The sequence below is a fragment of the Stylophora pistillata genome, chromosome 5, assembly GCF_964205215.1.
Source record: "Stylophora pistillata chromosome 5, jaStyPist1.2, whole genome shotgun sequence".
NCBI lineage: Eukaryota > Metazoa > Cnidaria > Anthozoa > Scleractinia > Pocilloporidae > Stylophora > Stylophora pistillata.
In genome coordinates this window covers 15,774,462-15,790,948 of record NC_142523.1, presented here as the reverse complement: position 1 = coordinate 15,790,948, position 16,487 = coordinate 15,774,462, and the positions used below count along the sequence as shown (strand labels likewise).

The window sequence follows — 16,487 nt, the reverse complement described above, 5'->3', positions numbered from 1 at the left end:
TGTTTTCTCTTCTGTTTTATTTTGACTTTTTGTCTTTACCTTCTTCCTTTGCTGACCTTTTCTTCACCTTGATTAACACCACACTTTGCATTTTAAGGCCTACTTGTACCTTGTTTTGAATATGATTGGTTTTTGAAGTTTGTGAGAAGTCAAAAATATGCAGTGAAAGATACCTTACTCTGGCTTGTTTTCCACCCTTGTTTAGATTTGGGGGATGATAAGGAAGTTTCAAATAATCCATGTAAAGGTAAAAGGTTTGAAATTTTTCAATGTCATACTAGCAAAAACTTCAAGTTGAGAGTTTTCATTGATTTAGTAGTTTGTTTCTGCCACTGTGACAATACTTTTTTCTTTGGTGTACAAAGGAAATTGAACAAAATTTGAAATAAGATACATGTATGAGTGTTTTTACTGTAAGGGTATATAGTGCTGAGCATTGAATTTACAGCTCTGGGCAAAACTGATGACATTGTTTCTTTGTTTCTGTATTATTGTAGTACTTATTCTGAGGGGCTTGGATACTATCACTAATGATGAAGCGGTAAGATATGCTTACGACACAATTTTGAAATCTGCAAGATTGTGATCATCGTCATTATCTTTCCTTTAGTGTCAAGCAAAGCATAAGACCAATCAGCATTGTGATAAATATGATGTTATTACTCCATTGTTTTTCAAATTTAAATGGTCACTAGATACCATGTCTGTCTTCTTGCTGTACTTGAGTCGAGAGTTACTGTTTGTCACAAATTGCTTTCAGACATGAAAACTGAACCTAAGCAATTGCTTTATTCATTGTGGTGTGTTGTTGACTTTCAGATACGAAAAGCCCTTGTGGAAATCACAGCTCTTCCTGTCTATGATGTTCGTCTCATTAGAGATAAATTAACCAACACATCTAGAGGATTCTGTTTTGTCGAGCTTGGTTCAGTTGAGGTACATGAGAAAAAGTAACTTATTGTCTGTTTTGGATACTAAGATACCATTAATTTTGAATTAAGCAAATAAGAAAGTGGTTAAGCTGCTGCTCCTTGTGAGTCCACAACTTTTTGACTGCTGTGGGGATGAAGTGAATCCTGTGTTCTGATTGGCTACCCGAGCAGGCAATATGGGCCTATCTTGCCTACTTGAGATTGCCTGCAGTGATCTCGCACATGAAAAAAAAAATAGAACTAATACTGCGTTGGTAATTCTTGGACAATCTTGTTGATGGAAATGCGAAAAGTGGCAGAAGATAGTCAAAAGAAAGAAAACAGAATTGACTCGTGAGTTTGTTGGCTTTGGAGTTGGTTTTCTTTCCTGGCTCTTGAAGTAAACAATTCATTCTTAATTCTTAATAAAGCAAAATCTCTTTGCAATATAATAAATCCTTTATTGACCAAGCCTGTTGGGTCAAGATGGCTGGATATTAGCCTTGTTCTTTTTTCACATTTCAACTCTGTCTTGGTCCATAAAAATGCAAAAAAAGAACTTGGCCAATATCCAGCCATCTTGACGTCACATTCGGTTAATAACACATATTTATTTCAAGAGGGTAACACGGAATAGTTACTGAAACTAGTAAATTTGTGTTCATCTATCTAACATTAAAGTTACAACAACATATTCTAAATATACAAAGTCAAAGTATAAATTAAATAAATAAAACTAAGTAAATATAGAAGTTCTACATCAATATGAATAAGTATAAAAGCTAATGATATGGCTAGAGAAATATATACAGATTATGATTAAAGTATGAAATGGTGTAATTTCATGCGGCTCTTTGAAGAAGATATTTCCATAGTTATTCTTAAAGGATTCTAGCAATGCTGCATTTCTAAGATCTAGGCTTTTGCTGTTCCAAAGTTGACAAGTAGTAACTGCAAATGTCCTATGGCCTCCAGTCAGCCGATTAAATTTTCGGCAAATGAAGTTTATATTACTATATCTAGTTACAGGACTATGTTGCTGACTGTTGAGTCTTAAGTGGTCTTCAATATACAAGTGAACTCCACCCTTGATGCATTTGTATGCTATACAACATTTAGCCATTTTCACTTCTTCATAAAGAAAGAAAAGTTTCTTGCTCAAGAAAATAAAAAATCCCAGGCCTTTTGATGTTGAGTCCACAAAACCTTCCAGCACATGCCTGCCCCAACTTACTTTAGCTATATCTAGAATGTGTACCATTGCACAGTTTGTTAGTGTCATGAGATACCAACCTTATGTGTAGCACAGATTTGTATTAAACTGCATGATAAAGACTAATTTAGTGACATAAGACATATCATTCTTCTTTGTACAGGAAGCAAGTCAGTTATTGGAAATCATCACCAACATGCACCCCCCTTTTACTATTGATGGTAGAATTGTTACGGCATCTTATGCCCATCATGATAATCCACCAAAAACTACCACGTAAGTGGACCTTTTAGCTCAGTTTGTTCTGCTTATAGAATGAGAGGAATCAAGTTGGATGAATGAGCTTGTTTGTGTAGCGTGAACTTCTAAGGTGTGTTGAGGACATATTTGCACTTTTTTCTGCCATCAACAGAGCTTCGGCAGCATCAGCAGCCATTGAACAGGCACAGTGGTCACAGACGGCCATTGGATCCCAGCCTCAGGTTTCCTCAAGTACTGTTGCTGCCAATGCCATGGCTCAAGCACAGGCTGCTGGCACCATGGGTACAGTGACAGCTGCTACTCAACAGACATATGATGCAAAGGTTACAACCCAGCAGCAACAGGTATGACTTTGACATCACGTGGTACCTTATCAAAAATAAAAATGAAAATATCTTCTTAGAATACATATACATGAAGAAGTACCTGATAAATGTTCCTGGATTTTAGCAATTAGGCATCAGAGATGTGCCTCTTCATTATGTTCCTTTAGGTGGAATGATAATAATGATAATGGCAATAATAATAATAATAATAATAATAATAATTTTTAATAATAATAATTTTCACTGCTAATCGCCATCGCAAAGTACAGCAACGACACAGCTCAACAAGGTCAAACCGAAAGCTTACAATGGTGCCTCAGGCAGCCACTGTACAGCCCATGTGTGATCAGTGGTCATGACGCATATGGGCTTGTCTGTAAATTGGGTATTTCATTGGCTTAACTTGCATTCCCCATTACAACATACATGTAATCCAGGACATGCTGAACTTTAAGCCACCATAAATCTTGTGCAAAGAGGTGTTTTTCACATGTTATGGTTTACTTCACAATGATCATTTTTGTTTTCATTCTTTTGCAGAACCAACAACAGCCTGTGGCAGGTATGGCTACCTTCATGAGCCTTTTTATGGTTACATATGAGACAGTGGTTTGCAGTCATGATCATTCTAGATTTTATGAGTGGGGCACCAACAGTGTATGAATATTTTTGCTGAACAGAACTAATTTTTTTAATTTGTTCATTTTCTTATCACTTAAGGTACAGGGACAACTGATCAAGCCCAAGGTAATTTTTGTTTTGCAGTGATCATAATTTTTTTAACTTTTATTGTTATCCTTTTGCTGAGATTTTTTCACTCCTGCATCAGTTAGGAGGTGGATGTAGTTACCTAAGACTGAATGGCAATCGTATGGTTTTGTAGATTTTCATCAAGTACTGTATTAACCCACAGATAGGCCCCACCCATGTATAGGCCACACCCCAAACTTTTGATTCATCTTGGTGAAAAAAAAAGGAATTAGTGAACTGTGATCAGAAATTGGGTAGCTATAGTAATGTAACCCATTAACAAAGAAAAATGGTAAAATTTGTACAGCACATGAACAAGAGGTCACAAAGGCTTTCACTTGGAGTGAGTGAGATGGAAAACACCTCTGGATTTACATGTACTTTATTTGTTTCCATTTTTTCTTACCTATGACATGCAGATTTTTATCTTAAAACTGTAAAAAGTATCTGAAATTTCACTTTCCCTAGTTCTGATTTGACAGCTACATATACCTCTGTCTTTAGGTGGCACTGCACAGTACCAACAACAAACTCAAGCTCAAGCTCAGGGGGATTCAACACAGTCACAGCAGCCACAGGCCTTTGCTTCATCACCATCATTTGCAAACTATGTTTATGACCCAGCCTCTGGTTACTATTATAATTCGACAACAGGGTTATATTACGACGCAAATACTCAGGTATTACTTTGGTCCAAGTATAACTTGGATATTTATGGCAGGATATCCATGAGACCATTCTCATAACATTTTGTTTTCAAATTCAATCGTAATATTGGGATGAATTTTCTGAACTTTTAAAGTCCTAAGATCCAATCTGAATCTCTCCTTACTGACTGCCATGCAGTTCCTTGTAAGTTAGACAGGGGAATTCAGTGTCGTATCAATGTAACATCGTTTACATGACAAGCTTGTCTCCTCTTATAACCTGTTGGCAAGATAACTTCGGAATCGCAAAGAGAAGTTAATCAGTATTGGGGTTAAAAGTTTAAGGACAGAGGGAGGAAAACCAAGAAAACAATATAAGGCTTGATTGAAAAGTTAGGAGTATGTCGCAGATCACAGCAATTTTTTTAAATAGCCTGTGATTCACAGCTTTGGAGAATGATTAAGGTGAGTCAGCCAATTTTCTCTGGTCTCACTCTTGTTCCCACAGTATTATTACAACAGTGCTACTGGACAGTATCTATATTGGAATGGTGAAACACAGCAATATGTCCCAGTGGCTGCTGATGGGTAAGCTCAGTCCCTGTTGTAAATTTATCAGTAGGTAACACTTTCAAGTGTTCTTATGCGGTCCATATGGTACATGAGTGGAACAGTCTGCTGAGAACTCGCCTCCCGGTTAGCTCAATGGATAGAGCGCTGGACTGTAGTGCGGGAGGTCGAGGGTTCGAGCCCCGGCTGGACCAACACTCAAGGTCTTAAAATAATTGAGAAGAATTTGCTACCTTTCTATAACATCAAGAAATGGTTAGATATTCTAGTCTTCTCGGATAGGGATGAATAAATGGAGGTCCTGTCTCCTGCAGGGTTGGGGCAGGAGACGTTAATTTCCCACACACGAGATTACTGTGTGATGGATGTCCTCCCCTGGGGAGGGATGGGTGGGTTAGGACAGCAGGTCCACATCAGCTATTACAGCTGCCAAATTAATCAACCTGCTTAAACAAATAAATGAACTTCAACTTCAACTTCAACTAATATTGAAGCCAGGAGTTTTAAAGAATTTAATCATGGACTTGAGCCTCTTTTTAACTTGCTGGTAGTCTCTAAGCCAGTTTTACTGAATATTTCATTGTATGTTAATGTAGATAAATAGATATATAGATATTTTTAAATGTAATCCCTGTCTTTAAAAGGTGAATCATCATAGGGTCAACCTCTGTTTCTTCCTTTTCGAGATGTATTTTAATTTGTTGCCATTGTATCTTGAATAAAAATTTACCAGTATACTATATCATGTTATAGGTGACTTAGAGCTTAACTCCGCAGTCATGTCTTAAATGCATGTTTTGAATATGGGTTAGGTCAGTCTGTCTAGACAGTTTTTCCTAATAATTATTTTTCTTTTCTGTGATGACAATGACCATCTTAGGACCATCGTCACATCAGGCTCTAGTACCACTGAAACTCTCACTAGCAGCGAAGCAGCATCAGTCAAAGGTGGGACTTCTACTAAGCAACTACCATTTGTGTTGTATCTCATGTTTGCTGAATTCAAGTACAGTTGTGAATTCAGGCCTTGAAATAATGGCTGGTCAGCAGATAATGTTTGGGCAATTGTAGGTTTTGTGTGGTCAACTCGTTGACCACACAACCACCGTTGACCACCTTTTTACGTATGTAGAGAAGAATTTAATTCCAAGCTAAATGTTTATGTTTTCAACCTAGCTGTGTATCACTTTTCTTGCTTTGGGTTTGAAGTTGCATGTGCAATAGAAATATGTCTTGTATGGGGGGGGGGGGGGGATCTATTGAGATAGGATGAAATGGATATTTTTCCAGCCAAAAATGGGTTGTGTCCAACAAAAACACAAAAATTTATGTTTGACCAGACAAAGTGACTAGTGTTAGCCAGGACTTTATTTTAAGCCTCGGGACTGAAAGCCCTGGTTTGGGGTTATTTTAGCCAAGGTTTGGGCCGTACATTTTTACGATGAAATCAGAGTTTGATCTATGACTTAAGCTGTAACCTGTTTCTTCATAATACAATTATAATACAAATACAGGCAACAAATTAAATAAAGAATGCTGTTTTGCAATTGCAGAAAAGCAGAAAAAAGCAAAATCACTGCAAGCTAAAAAGGTCTGTGATAACTTATTTGTAACTTAAGGGTGTTAAACATTTACACCCTTATGTATGCATCAATATGCAGTCTCCAGGTTGTTCTCAATGCATTTCCTAAGGTGTTGCCAAGGAGATTTGTTTGAAAATCAAGAGCGTCTCTAATTGGTGATCATTTCCTTTATTCTCTTGACCTGAATGTGTGATTCAGTGGCAAGACTGTAAGGAGAAAGTAGATAATGATCACTCTTAGGGTTTAAAGATTAAGATTAGAGAGATTTAGCATCGCGTTTACGCGAAATGGTAATCGTCAGCTTGTCCTTTCACGTTTCGCGTAAAATAACGTGACCCTTGCTGCTTTAGCTTCGCGTGAGCTCACGTTATGGTGAATTTCAAGGCGCCCTTGTATGAATTACAAGGAATAGTTTTGGGGCCCTTTTTCCGAAAATTAACTTCTACTCTGCGAGAGAAAAAGTAAAGAAAATCTTACGTATACGGCAAGCGCGAGACTGGTTACTTTCACGTTGAAACAGCAAAGCGCAACCGGCAAGCGTGAAAAAATGGCGGGAAAAAACAAGCTCACGAGGTCATTCTTGCCGTTCCCATTTCACGTAAACACGGTGGTAAATCTCTCTATTATTAAGGATCTTGGCCTCCAAGGATGTTTTGTCTCAGTAGTATTCTTGTTCACGTAAGAATATACTTTCCTTGCTAGTAATTTTGATTATAAAAGGTACTGATTTTTTGTAATTTCCCTTGTTAAAATTCTCTCTCAAAATTCTTTGTTTTATTTTAGATTGCAAAAGACATGGAGAGATGGGCGAAGTCTGTGAATGCAGCAAAGACCCAAGTTGATGATTCCAAGAAAGGATCTTTTGTTCCTGTGTCAAAACCAGAGGAACCTAAACCTGACACAGATGTGTTTAAAATGGTAGGAGAGCTCATAGCAGAAAAAATGTCCAAGAAACATTATAACATAACCAAAGTAAAGCGCGCGCTCTGATTGGTCAATTTAGCGTCCCCCATTTGCCCATGGGAGTACGCTGCTGACGTGAGCAAATGCAAAGACTACTTTTACGCGCGCGCTTGTCTTTTCTGGTCGCGTAAGATTTGTTAAATAAAAGGGAACTCTTTAGCTACAATGTATCAATGTTATGTTATAAAACAAATGGTAAACACCACAGCGTACACTATTGAGTTATGGATGCACTTGGGAGGTTTGCTAAGCACTCAAGAAGCTAGAGTCGCTCTCGGCTATCGCCTCGAGCGACTCTTACGCTTCTCTCGTGCTTAGCAACCTCCCGCGTGCATCCATAACTCAATAGTGTACGCTGTGGTGTTTATCATTTGTTAAGTAGAAAATAGCATGTGCAATCCGCAGGAGTTCTTCAGACACTCAGTGACAAAATTTAGCAGTTGTTAAACTTCTCTCAACTGTTTTTGCTCCAGATTTGTGAAACCAGTAGGTTTTATATTCAACTCTCCCTGCTGCTGTTTATGCCATACAAGTTTACCCTGACTTTCACACTTTACACCTTAACATCAGTTTGCATATTCTCCGTACTGACAGTTCTCTATACATTTTCTAAAGTGCTGACAAGGAGAATTTGTCTAACAATCTAGAGCTTCTTTAGTTGGTGATCATTTCCTGTATTCTCGTGACCTTAATCTGTGATTCAGGGGTGATATTGTAAGGAGAAATTAGATTTTTTTTTTTTCACTCTAAGTGATCGAAGGGGTAAAAATCATTTGAGCAGTTTAGTTAAATGGGACGGCTTGTTGTACTCTTTCAGGTGGTTCTGACTCAAACGTGTATATAGTATGGTTTTGTTTACTTATTACAGCCATTTGGACCTCCCCCTAAAATTTCGACCTCACTAAACATAGCCAAGAGCATTGCAGCTGGAATGCCAGCGGAAGTTAATGATAATGTGGCAGCGTCCAGTCCTTTGGCGGCCTTAAGCATGGTCCAAGACACCAAGAGAACAGGTATTTCACTAAAACAGTTTTGTGCCTCTTTTTGGAATGTTAGGCTAGTCTTGTGTTGTTGTTTAGAAATCATTGCTATATTGTTAAGTGAACTCTTGGTCTGCTATTCGTCTCTGATTTCTGTGACATGAAGAGGTTACTTAAGGCCATTCTGATACAATGTATATATCAAGTCCATATATTTTGAACTGCGGTATTAGATACGTATGATGCACGATCCTCGCAGGAGAGAGCGCTATTTATGCAATAGCGAAAAATCAGACCTGAAAAAAAAAAAAAAAAAAAATCATACATCATACGTATCGAAGCCAAATGGGAACAGGCCGTTAAGTTGATTCGTAATAAACCCGTGATGATAAATCAGATACAATGTATGTATGAAGTCCATATATTTTGAACTGCGGTTTTAGATACGTATGATGCATAGATTTGCGTTTCGGGAAATTGCGTTTCGGAAAATTCTTTACATATCCTTACTGCGATTTCGCACGTAACTAGCACGCGCAGATTTAAAAATGGCGGCTTCTTCTCCATGGTTGGAGTTCCCCAGAGATGTGAATCGTCATTTTCTGGCAAACAAGCATGTTGACCTATTAATTTTTTTTTTAATTGAGCAATGACTTTCCTTCCGCGAAATAAATCGAAACCAATTCTCAGTTTAGTAAAAGGAGCAATTTTCCGAAACGCAAATCTATCAAGTACTCGAAAATATAATCGTAATGATATTATAGGAATTATGTGGGTATCAACCAGGTATTTCTGCTCCTAAACGGGTACGGGAGCCCCACTTTTTCATTTCAAGATTTGCGTCCTTAGGAGATAAACCTTCACTAGGTAAAGTTTGACAAAAAATCTTAGCAAGGCTATGCACTAAGAAAAGGTGAAGGAAGCCCACTGCTCTGAAACTTTGAAATAAAAAAAAAACTAAAATTCCTAAGTGACCAAGAGTGAAAGTAAGGCGCTAGGGGCCACCAGGCGCTGCTAAACCACATTCCCGCTTAGGGCAGGTTCTATTTCAGAAATGTGATTTTAAGCTCACCCATTTAAATTTAGTATCAATAGCTTGTCAGTTTGCCGTTGTTGTGTTGTTATCTTATCCTGTTTGCGTTTGTATTTCACAGAGCCATCAAAAAGTGCTATTGTCGCTGAATATGGCGAGGATGACTCAGATCCTGAAGATGATGTCAACGATAAATTTGCTGACTTGAGTATCATGGCGTGTTTGCTTTGCAAACGACAGTTCCCGAATAAAGAAGCTCTGGAAAGACATCAGAAATTTTCTGACTTGCACAAGGTGATCGAGTTTAATGGAACGTTTATTTTCCCCTTCACACTTTTACTCCCAAGGTCTGATTTTAAATTTTCCTCTCTGGCTAGTACACTTTTCCTTGTGAATAAGTTACAAGAATCTGGTGTTGAATCGAGATAATAACCTCTACTTGATAAGTTTGAGCATTCTCATTACCTGTTTACTAGATAATGTGTGGGTATTCCCCACTCCAGAAACTATTGGGAATCTGGGCACGAACTTGACTCGCAGGGTCGTCTGAGATCGTTTGGGTGGACGCGCGAAACTTCAAAATGGCGGTAGCGAGGAAAGTTTTCGCAAAACACTAAAGAAAAAAATGGTAAAACATGCTAATTGTTGTGTTCCTGGATGTACGAATAATTACAGAACCAAGGATGGGCTTTCGTATTACCGAATTCCAAAGGACAAAAAATTACGAAGACAGTACGAAATTCTAATTCGTAATGCAACATTAAAAATCGACGCTGATAATACATGTATTTGTGGCGATCACTTTGAGGGTGGACATAAGCGCAGCTGGCTTCATTTACCTTCGATTTTTCCATGGTCTAAGCATGTGGAAACTCGACGTATTTTAAAGCGTGTTTCTTCCGAAAAAAAATGTAAAGAAAGTCCATTCCGAAGACCCCTTGCCAGAAAGTGATCTCTGTAAGACGGAGGATGTGCTGCTCACAAGTGATCAAGGTATGCAAACGGAACAAGTACACAGCAAAGATGAATCTTTGCAAACTGAATGTTATGAAGAGGTAAAAGTAAATTTTTCCACCCAAACGGGACTACTTAGATTTGACATTAATCAGTTCAAAGATAAGGACTCAGACATTGCTTTTTACACTGAATTTCCCAATCATAAAACACTAATGCTTTGCTTTGGTATGGTGAAAGATGCAGCGAAAAACATGAGCTATGGAAATTATTATCGAAAATGTTTTGATTGCCCCCCAGTTTTGCAACCAATCTAAAATAAACCGTAAAGCAAACGATGTCTTACTATAAGTTTAAGCTGGACAGTTCAAAACAACAAACCCTTACAAATGATCAAAAACATCGTCTGAGCAAACCTCTGGACAAGATCGGCTTTCTTGCCGCTTGTTTTCGCTCCTCTATACAACAGCCATCGTCTAAGCTGTGGTACAGTACCCTCTTCAAAGTTTTCTCGAGGAAGCTTCGCGCCGGGAATGTCTTCTTCGATAATAACAACTTTTTTGGAAAAACTGGCTTTCTCTGCCGCCATTTTGAAGTTTCGCGCGTCCACCCAAACGATCCCACAATTACCCTACGAGTCAAGTTCGTGCCCAGATTCCTCATAGTTTCTGGAGTGGGGAATTGTAGGGAGAAGCTACATGTTAATCACATCTGAGAGTTAAGGAGTTAAAGTGCACCTAAACCCCCAATTTTTTTTTTTTTTCGCTTAACGAAATAAGCTTATTTTTTGGAGTATTTCTGTGCAATTTTTTTTTATTTGCTCAAATCTTCAATTTTCTGTGCCCAATCAAAATATGGAAAATCGGCCGCCATCTTGCCCCACGACCGAGTTTAAAGCAGAATGGCTCTAGCGGGTAATGTGACGTCAAATCGAGAACACGAGAGTCTGCATTTCACACATGTTTACTTGTTTGGGTAGGTTGTAGTCGATATTGTCCGAAAATATGCCGACTAAGTGTGTTGTAGAAGGATGTAACAACGTGCGAAATTTGCAAGAGAGTATACATTCCTCATACTTCATACATTCCTCATATAACACACCTAGTCGGCATATTTGGGACAATATCGACGACAACCTTCCCAAACAAGTGAAAATGTGTGAAATGCAGACTTTCGTGTTCTCGATTTGACGTCACATTACCCGCTAGAGCCATTCCTTTTTAAACTCGGTCGTGGGGCAAGATGGCGGCCGACTTTCCGTATTTTGACTGGGCACAGAAAATTAAAGATTTGAACAAATTAAAAAATTTTTGCACAGAAATACTCCAAAAAATAAGCTTATTTCGTTAAGCGAAAAAAATTTTTAGGGTTTAGGTGCACTTTAGGAGTGAGTCACGTGAATGCTAAAGTTTCAACTGAACTATGGATGTGCTTCTTGTTGGCCAACACTTTCGTTTGGAAAGGTTTCAAAATAGGGACATATGTAAATTCTTGTCATCTTGAGAAAAATCCTGTGTGGTTAAAGAATGATAATGATCAGATTACCTCGGCACGGTTAGGTAGTCTATCACTGCAAGCTGTCCTTTCAGATGGCTGAGTGAGTAAAATTTGTTCAGGGAGAAGAGCGAACAGGTCTCTATATCCCTGATTCTACCACAGTCAGTAGTTCAGTACACAAGTCCAGTGTCAAACGTTATCTTAATTATCAAAGAAGAGCTTCTCGAAGTCAGATAAAATTCCAGTGAGAGGCTGCACTCGTTAAGGTCTCTAAATCATATGTTTACCTTGGAATTACTTCATGTACACAAGTTTTCCCGTCATAAGTTTGAGGATGAATGTTGGAGCTTCCTCCCTGCGCTTTCTGTGCGAATTTGAACAAACTTGGATTCTCTCTACAGCAAAACTTGGAGATTCACAAAAAGATGGGAATGAGTGATGAACAGCTTGAAGCGTACGAGAAACAGGAGCGAGAGGTTTGTGCCCTTTTCCATAAGTTCTTTAGCAAACTTTATTTACAGTAGATCTTTTCTGCATTGAGTGATTGTTCAAACGTTCAAATGCCTGGAGGGTTCCTCAAGAAGGGGGGAGGGGTTGGTGGGATGTTGAAACTTCGAATTGAACGACACATGAGTGACTGGGAAATTGTCTGACTGTTACTTCGGTAAACTCGTTGAGTAGTGAAGGACAAACCAAGGCAACTTAGTAGAGAGGACTCAGTAATTCGATCGGTAATGGGGGACGAAGACAGAGAGAAGTTAAAAAAATAAGTTGAGAAAAACAGGAACTAGTTTGGAAGAATGGAGCGCTAGATAACGGACCTGTAAAGTGTGAATGAGGATAGCTTTAAAAATAGGTGAATTGAGTTCAAGCTGTTTAGGTTTAAATCACGGTAGCCTCTTACTCAAGTTGCGTGGACTTTTTCTCGCTAACAGAACAAGTATCGTGACAGAGCAAGAGAAAGAAGAGAGAAGTATGGACAGCCCGAAGCACAGAAAGTTCGGCTGCCTTCCAAGCGAAGAGGAGGAGTAGGAGGGGGAGCAATGTAAGCAGGAGAAACAAGCTTGGCTTCTTATTCATGGCTTTATATTTCAATTTACACTTTCCTCTCCGTTTTACAGATCGTTTGAGCCTCCGGCTGAGCGGATTGGTGGGGAAAATATCGGTAATCAGATGTTAAAGGTATAGTGGGGAAAAATTTTTATGACGGGGGGGAGGGGGGAGTGATGATGACAGCTTGTAGTGCTTTAGTTTTTTAAGCCGAAAGTTTTAAAGTCAACATCTAATGAATGTTAGTGGAGGTGTTTCCTTTTCTCGGAGGAATTTTATATCGTTGACCTTTCACGATCTGGCCCTCTCTGAAGGAAGCGTCCTCATGACCCTTTTTCTTCCAGGTTTGACCAATTAGTTATTTCTCATAACAATGTCAATACATTGGACTATCAAGCTGACAGGTGTCAAGGTTAAAGAGGAATATCAATGAAGGGATATTGTTTGATTCAACACCGTAATTCTTAGTAATAACATTATGAGAAAAGTATGACGGAGAGTAAGGAGAAATGATTTTGAAATCCAAGGAGAGAGGAGTAACTTTTACCAAGAAGCACTAATCCTTTGTTTGTGTTCCAAATAAGGCCATGGGCTGGACAGAGGGGAGTGGTCTGGGTAGAGAAGGACAAGGCATCGTTGACCCCATTGAGGTATGTATTATTGAGTTTTTTTGTCATTCGATTGTTTGACTGTTTTGCCGCTACGAACACTTTACATTTTTAGGTTTGGGATACTACAAGATCACTGGGAGGTACTAGGTTCTTCTCCTTCGTTTTCTTTTAGGCCAAAATGAGAAGCCAAAATGCCGGACTCGGTTTGAAGGGAAGCAGCTATGGCGCATCGTCTTCAGATACTTACCAACAAAAACTAAAGAAGCTGGTATGTTTTTTTTTTAATGATAGCTGCGCAAATTCTGCCTTACAAGATGTCTGTGAGATACAATGAAATATATGAAGCTCATATATTTTGTACTGCGGTATTAGATACATATGATGCACGATCCTCGCAGTAGATAGCGCTATTTAAGCAATAGCGAAAATCAGATCTGAAAAAAAAAAAAAAAAAAAAAATCAGGCCTATACGGGATTCGAACCACTGACCTCTGCGATACTAGTGCAGCGCTCTACCAATTGAGCTAACAAGCCAACTGGGAGCAGGCCGCTAAGGTGATTCGTAATAAACCCGTGAAAGTGATTAATGAGATACAATGAAATATATGAAGTTCATATATTTTGTACTGCGGTATTAGATACATATGATGCACGATCCTCGCAGTAGATAGCGCTATTTAAGCAATAGCGAAAATCAGACCTGAAAAAAAAAAAAAAAAATCAGGCCTATACGGGATTCGAACCACTGACCTCTGCGATACTAGTGCAGCGCTCTACCAATTGAGCTAACAAGCCAACTGGGAGCAGGCCGCTAAGTTGATTCGTAATAAACCCGTGAAAGTGATTAATGAGATACAATGAAATATATGAAGTTCATATATTTTGTACTGCGGTATTAGATACATATGATGCACGATCCTCGCAGTAGATAGCGCTATTTAAGCAATAGCGAAAATCAGATCTGAAAAAAAAAAAAAAAAAAAAAATCAGGCCTATACGGGATTCGAACCACTGACCTCTGCGATACTAGTGCAGCGCTCTACCAATTGAGCTAACAAGCCAACTGGGAGCAGGCCGCTAAGGTGATTCGTAATAAACCCGTGAAAGTGATTAATGAGATACAATGAAATATATGAAGTTCATATATTTTGAACTGCGGTATTAGATACATATGATGCACGATCCTCGCAGTAGATAGCGCTATTTAAGCAATAGCGAAAATCAGACCTGAAAAAAAAAAAAAAAAATCAGGCCTATACGGGATTCGAACCACTGACCTCTGCGATACTAGTGCAGCGCTCTACCAATTGAGCTAACAAGCCAACTGGGAGCAGGCCGCTAAGTTGATTCGTAATAAACCCGTGAAAGTGATTAATGAGATACAATGAAATATATGAAGTTCATATATTTTGTACTGCGGTATTAGATACATATGATGCACGATCCTCGCAGTAGATAGCGCTATTTAAGCAATAGCGAAAATCAGACCTGAAAAAAATCAGGCCTGTACGGGATTCGAACCATTGACCTCTGCGATACTAGTACAGCGCTCTACCAATTGAGCTAACAAGCCAACTGGAAGCAGGCCGTTAAGTTGATTCGTAATAAACCCGTGAAAGTGATTAATGAGATACAATGAAATATATGAAGTTCATATATTTTGTACTGCGGTATTAGATACATATGATGCACGATCCTCGGAGTAGATAGATCAACTTAACGGCCTGCTCCCAGTTGGCTTGTTAGCTCAATTGGTAGAGCGCTGCACTAGTATCGCAGAGGTCAGTGGTTCGAATCCCGTACAGGCCTGATTTTTTTCAGGTCTGATTTTCGCTATTGCTTAAATAGCGCTATCTACTGCGAGGATCGTGCATCATATGTTACAAGATGTCTATCTTATGTGGATTTGTGTTTTTGTTTGTTGGTCCGTTTGTATGTTTGTTTGTTGTGTTCTTTTAAGGGAATCAGATTTCGATGTGAGTACCTCTTAGATTTGGTTCGTAGTTCTTCCATTTAGTCGTTATTCGTTCCCTTGTCAGTTGCTTACGAGAATAAGGTGTTATATAAAGACGTTTATTATTAGCTGATAAGTTTGTGTTTTCCCAGTACCTGCTTGTTGTATGACCTTGATTTTTTTAACTGGCGTGGAGTTTCATGTTAATAGCTGCAAAGAAATGATAAAAAGGTCTTTCCCCTCTCATCAGGCAAGGTCACGCTTTAACGATGTTTGAAGAGCACTGTGATGCGTCCGTTTGGAGCAACAACTGGTTCTGGACACAGAATAAGTTCACTGATGGACCAAAAATGGAAAAAAGTCTAACATGTTGAACTCTGGCCGATAGAAAATGATAGATATCCGTCCATAGTGTCTAGGCCATCGTTAAAACTGTCTCTTTTTCGCATTCTAAGCGATAAAAAGTCTGTTTTACCCGAAGAGCGTCTTTTAAGCAATCAACAAAATGGAGCCTGATTTCCAGTTAAGAAATATGGACGTTTCTGGTCCAAACACTAGATGATGACATTTGCTATCCTTCATCGATCGATCTAAGTTCAGTGCTCCAAGCTGCGACTTTTATGGTCATCCTGGCGACTGGCAGAAAAAATTTGGCGACTAAAATTTCAGTGAGATTCACCAAACTGGCGATCTATGTGCGGCGGTCAAAGGGCAAGCTGTACATTTTATATGTTTTCATTCATTAATTATGTAACGTTAAGTTATGGTGAGGTACAAATTTCTATGAAATATTACTAACGCTCTGTAGTTGTCGTTCTCTCCTCGTTTGGGCGAGTGGTAAGTCTTGAAATGAGGCCAGAGCTTTTAAAAACGATTGCCAGCTATTTTCGTCTAAAAATTTTTTCAAGCGACCATTTCCTGATTTTCGGTCGTTAAATGGCGACTTTAAAATAACTTTAAGCTTGGAGCGCTGCAAAATGTGTACAAACAGATGTTTTGCCTATGATCGTGTGGCTTGTGAAGCAATAGTTATCAACCAAAACCTTAGAGAGACCTAGTTTTGCATATGAGTACAGTACCTTTGATCCGTTTATAGAGTAACATGGAACTCCTACGAAATATTCTACCCTTTAGGCATGTTGGGAGACACCATTTACTATCTCAAATAAAAGATATTAACGCAA

At 38.8% G+C, this 16,487-nt stretch overlaps 1 protein-coding gene across 1 annotated transcript in view; it reads left to right on the top strand.

Moving 5' to 3' along the window:
* Positions 1-16,487, top strand: part of LOC111324219 (RNA-binding protein 5) — a 21,919-nt gene extending 5,432 nt beyond the window's left edge. The window contains exons 9-28 of the mRNA XM_022927713.2: positions 206-247; positions 498-541; positions 820-936; positions 2,288-2,400; positions 2,537-2,729; positions 3,252-3,273; positions 3,432-3,458; positions 3,966-4,141; positions 4,617-4,696; positions 5,559-5,626; positions 6,232-6,269; positions 7,045-7,179; positions 8,093-8,237; positions 9,359-9,531; positions 12,090-12,164; positions 12,624-12,733; positions 12,810-12,870; positions 13,323-13,388; positions 13,522-13,617; positions 15,554-16,487. Of these exons, the coding sequence (XP_022783448.1) occupies positions 206-247; positions 498-541; positions 820-936; positions 2,288-2,400; positions 2,537-2,729; positions 3,252-3,273; positions 3,432-3,458; positions 3,966-4,141; positions 4,617-4,696; positions 5,559-5,626; positions 6,232-6,269; positions 7,045-7,179; positions 8,093-8,237; positions 9,359-9,531; positions 12,090-12,164; positions 12,624-12,733; positions 12,810-12,870; positions 13,323-13,388; positions 13,522-13,617; positions 15,554-15,580 (1,808 nt within the window). The 3' untranslated portion in view covers positions 15,581-16,487. The remainder of the gene's footprint in view (positions 1-205; positions 248-497; positions 542-819; positions 937-2,287; positions 2,401-2,536; positions 2,730-3,251; positions 3,274-3,431; positions 3,459-3,965; positions 4,142-4,616; positions 4,697-5,558; positions 5,627-6,231; positions 6,270-7,044; positions 7,180-8,092; positions 8,238-9,358; positions 9,532-12,089; positions 12,165-12,623; positions 12,734-12,809; positions 12,871-13,322; positions 13,389-13,521; positions 13,618-15,553) is intronic.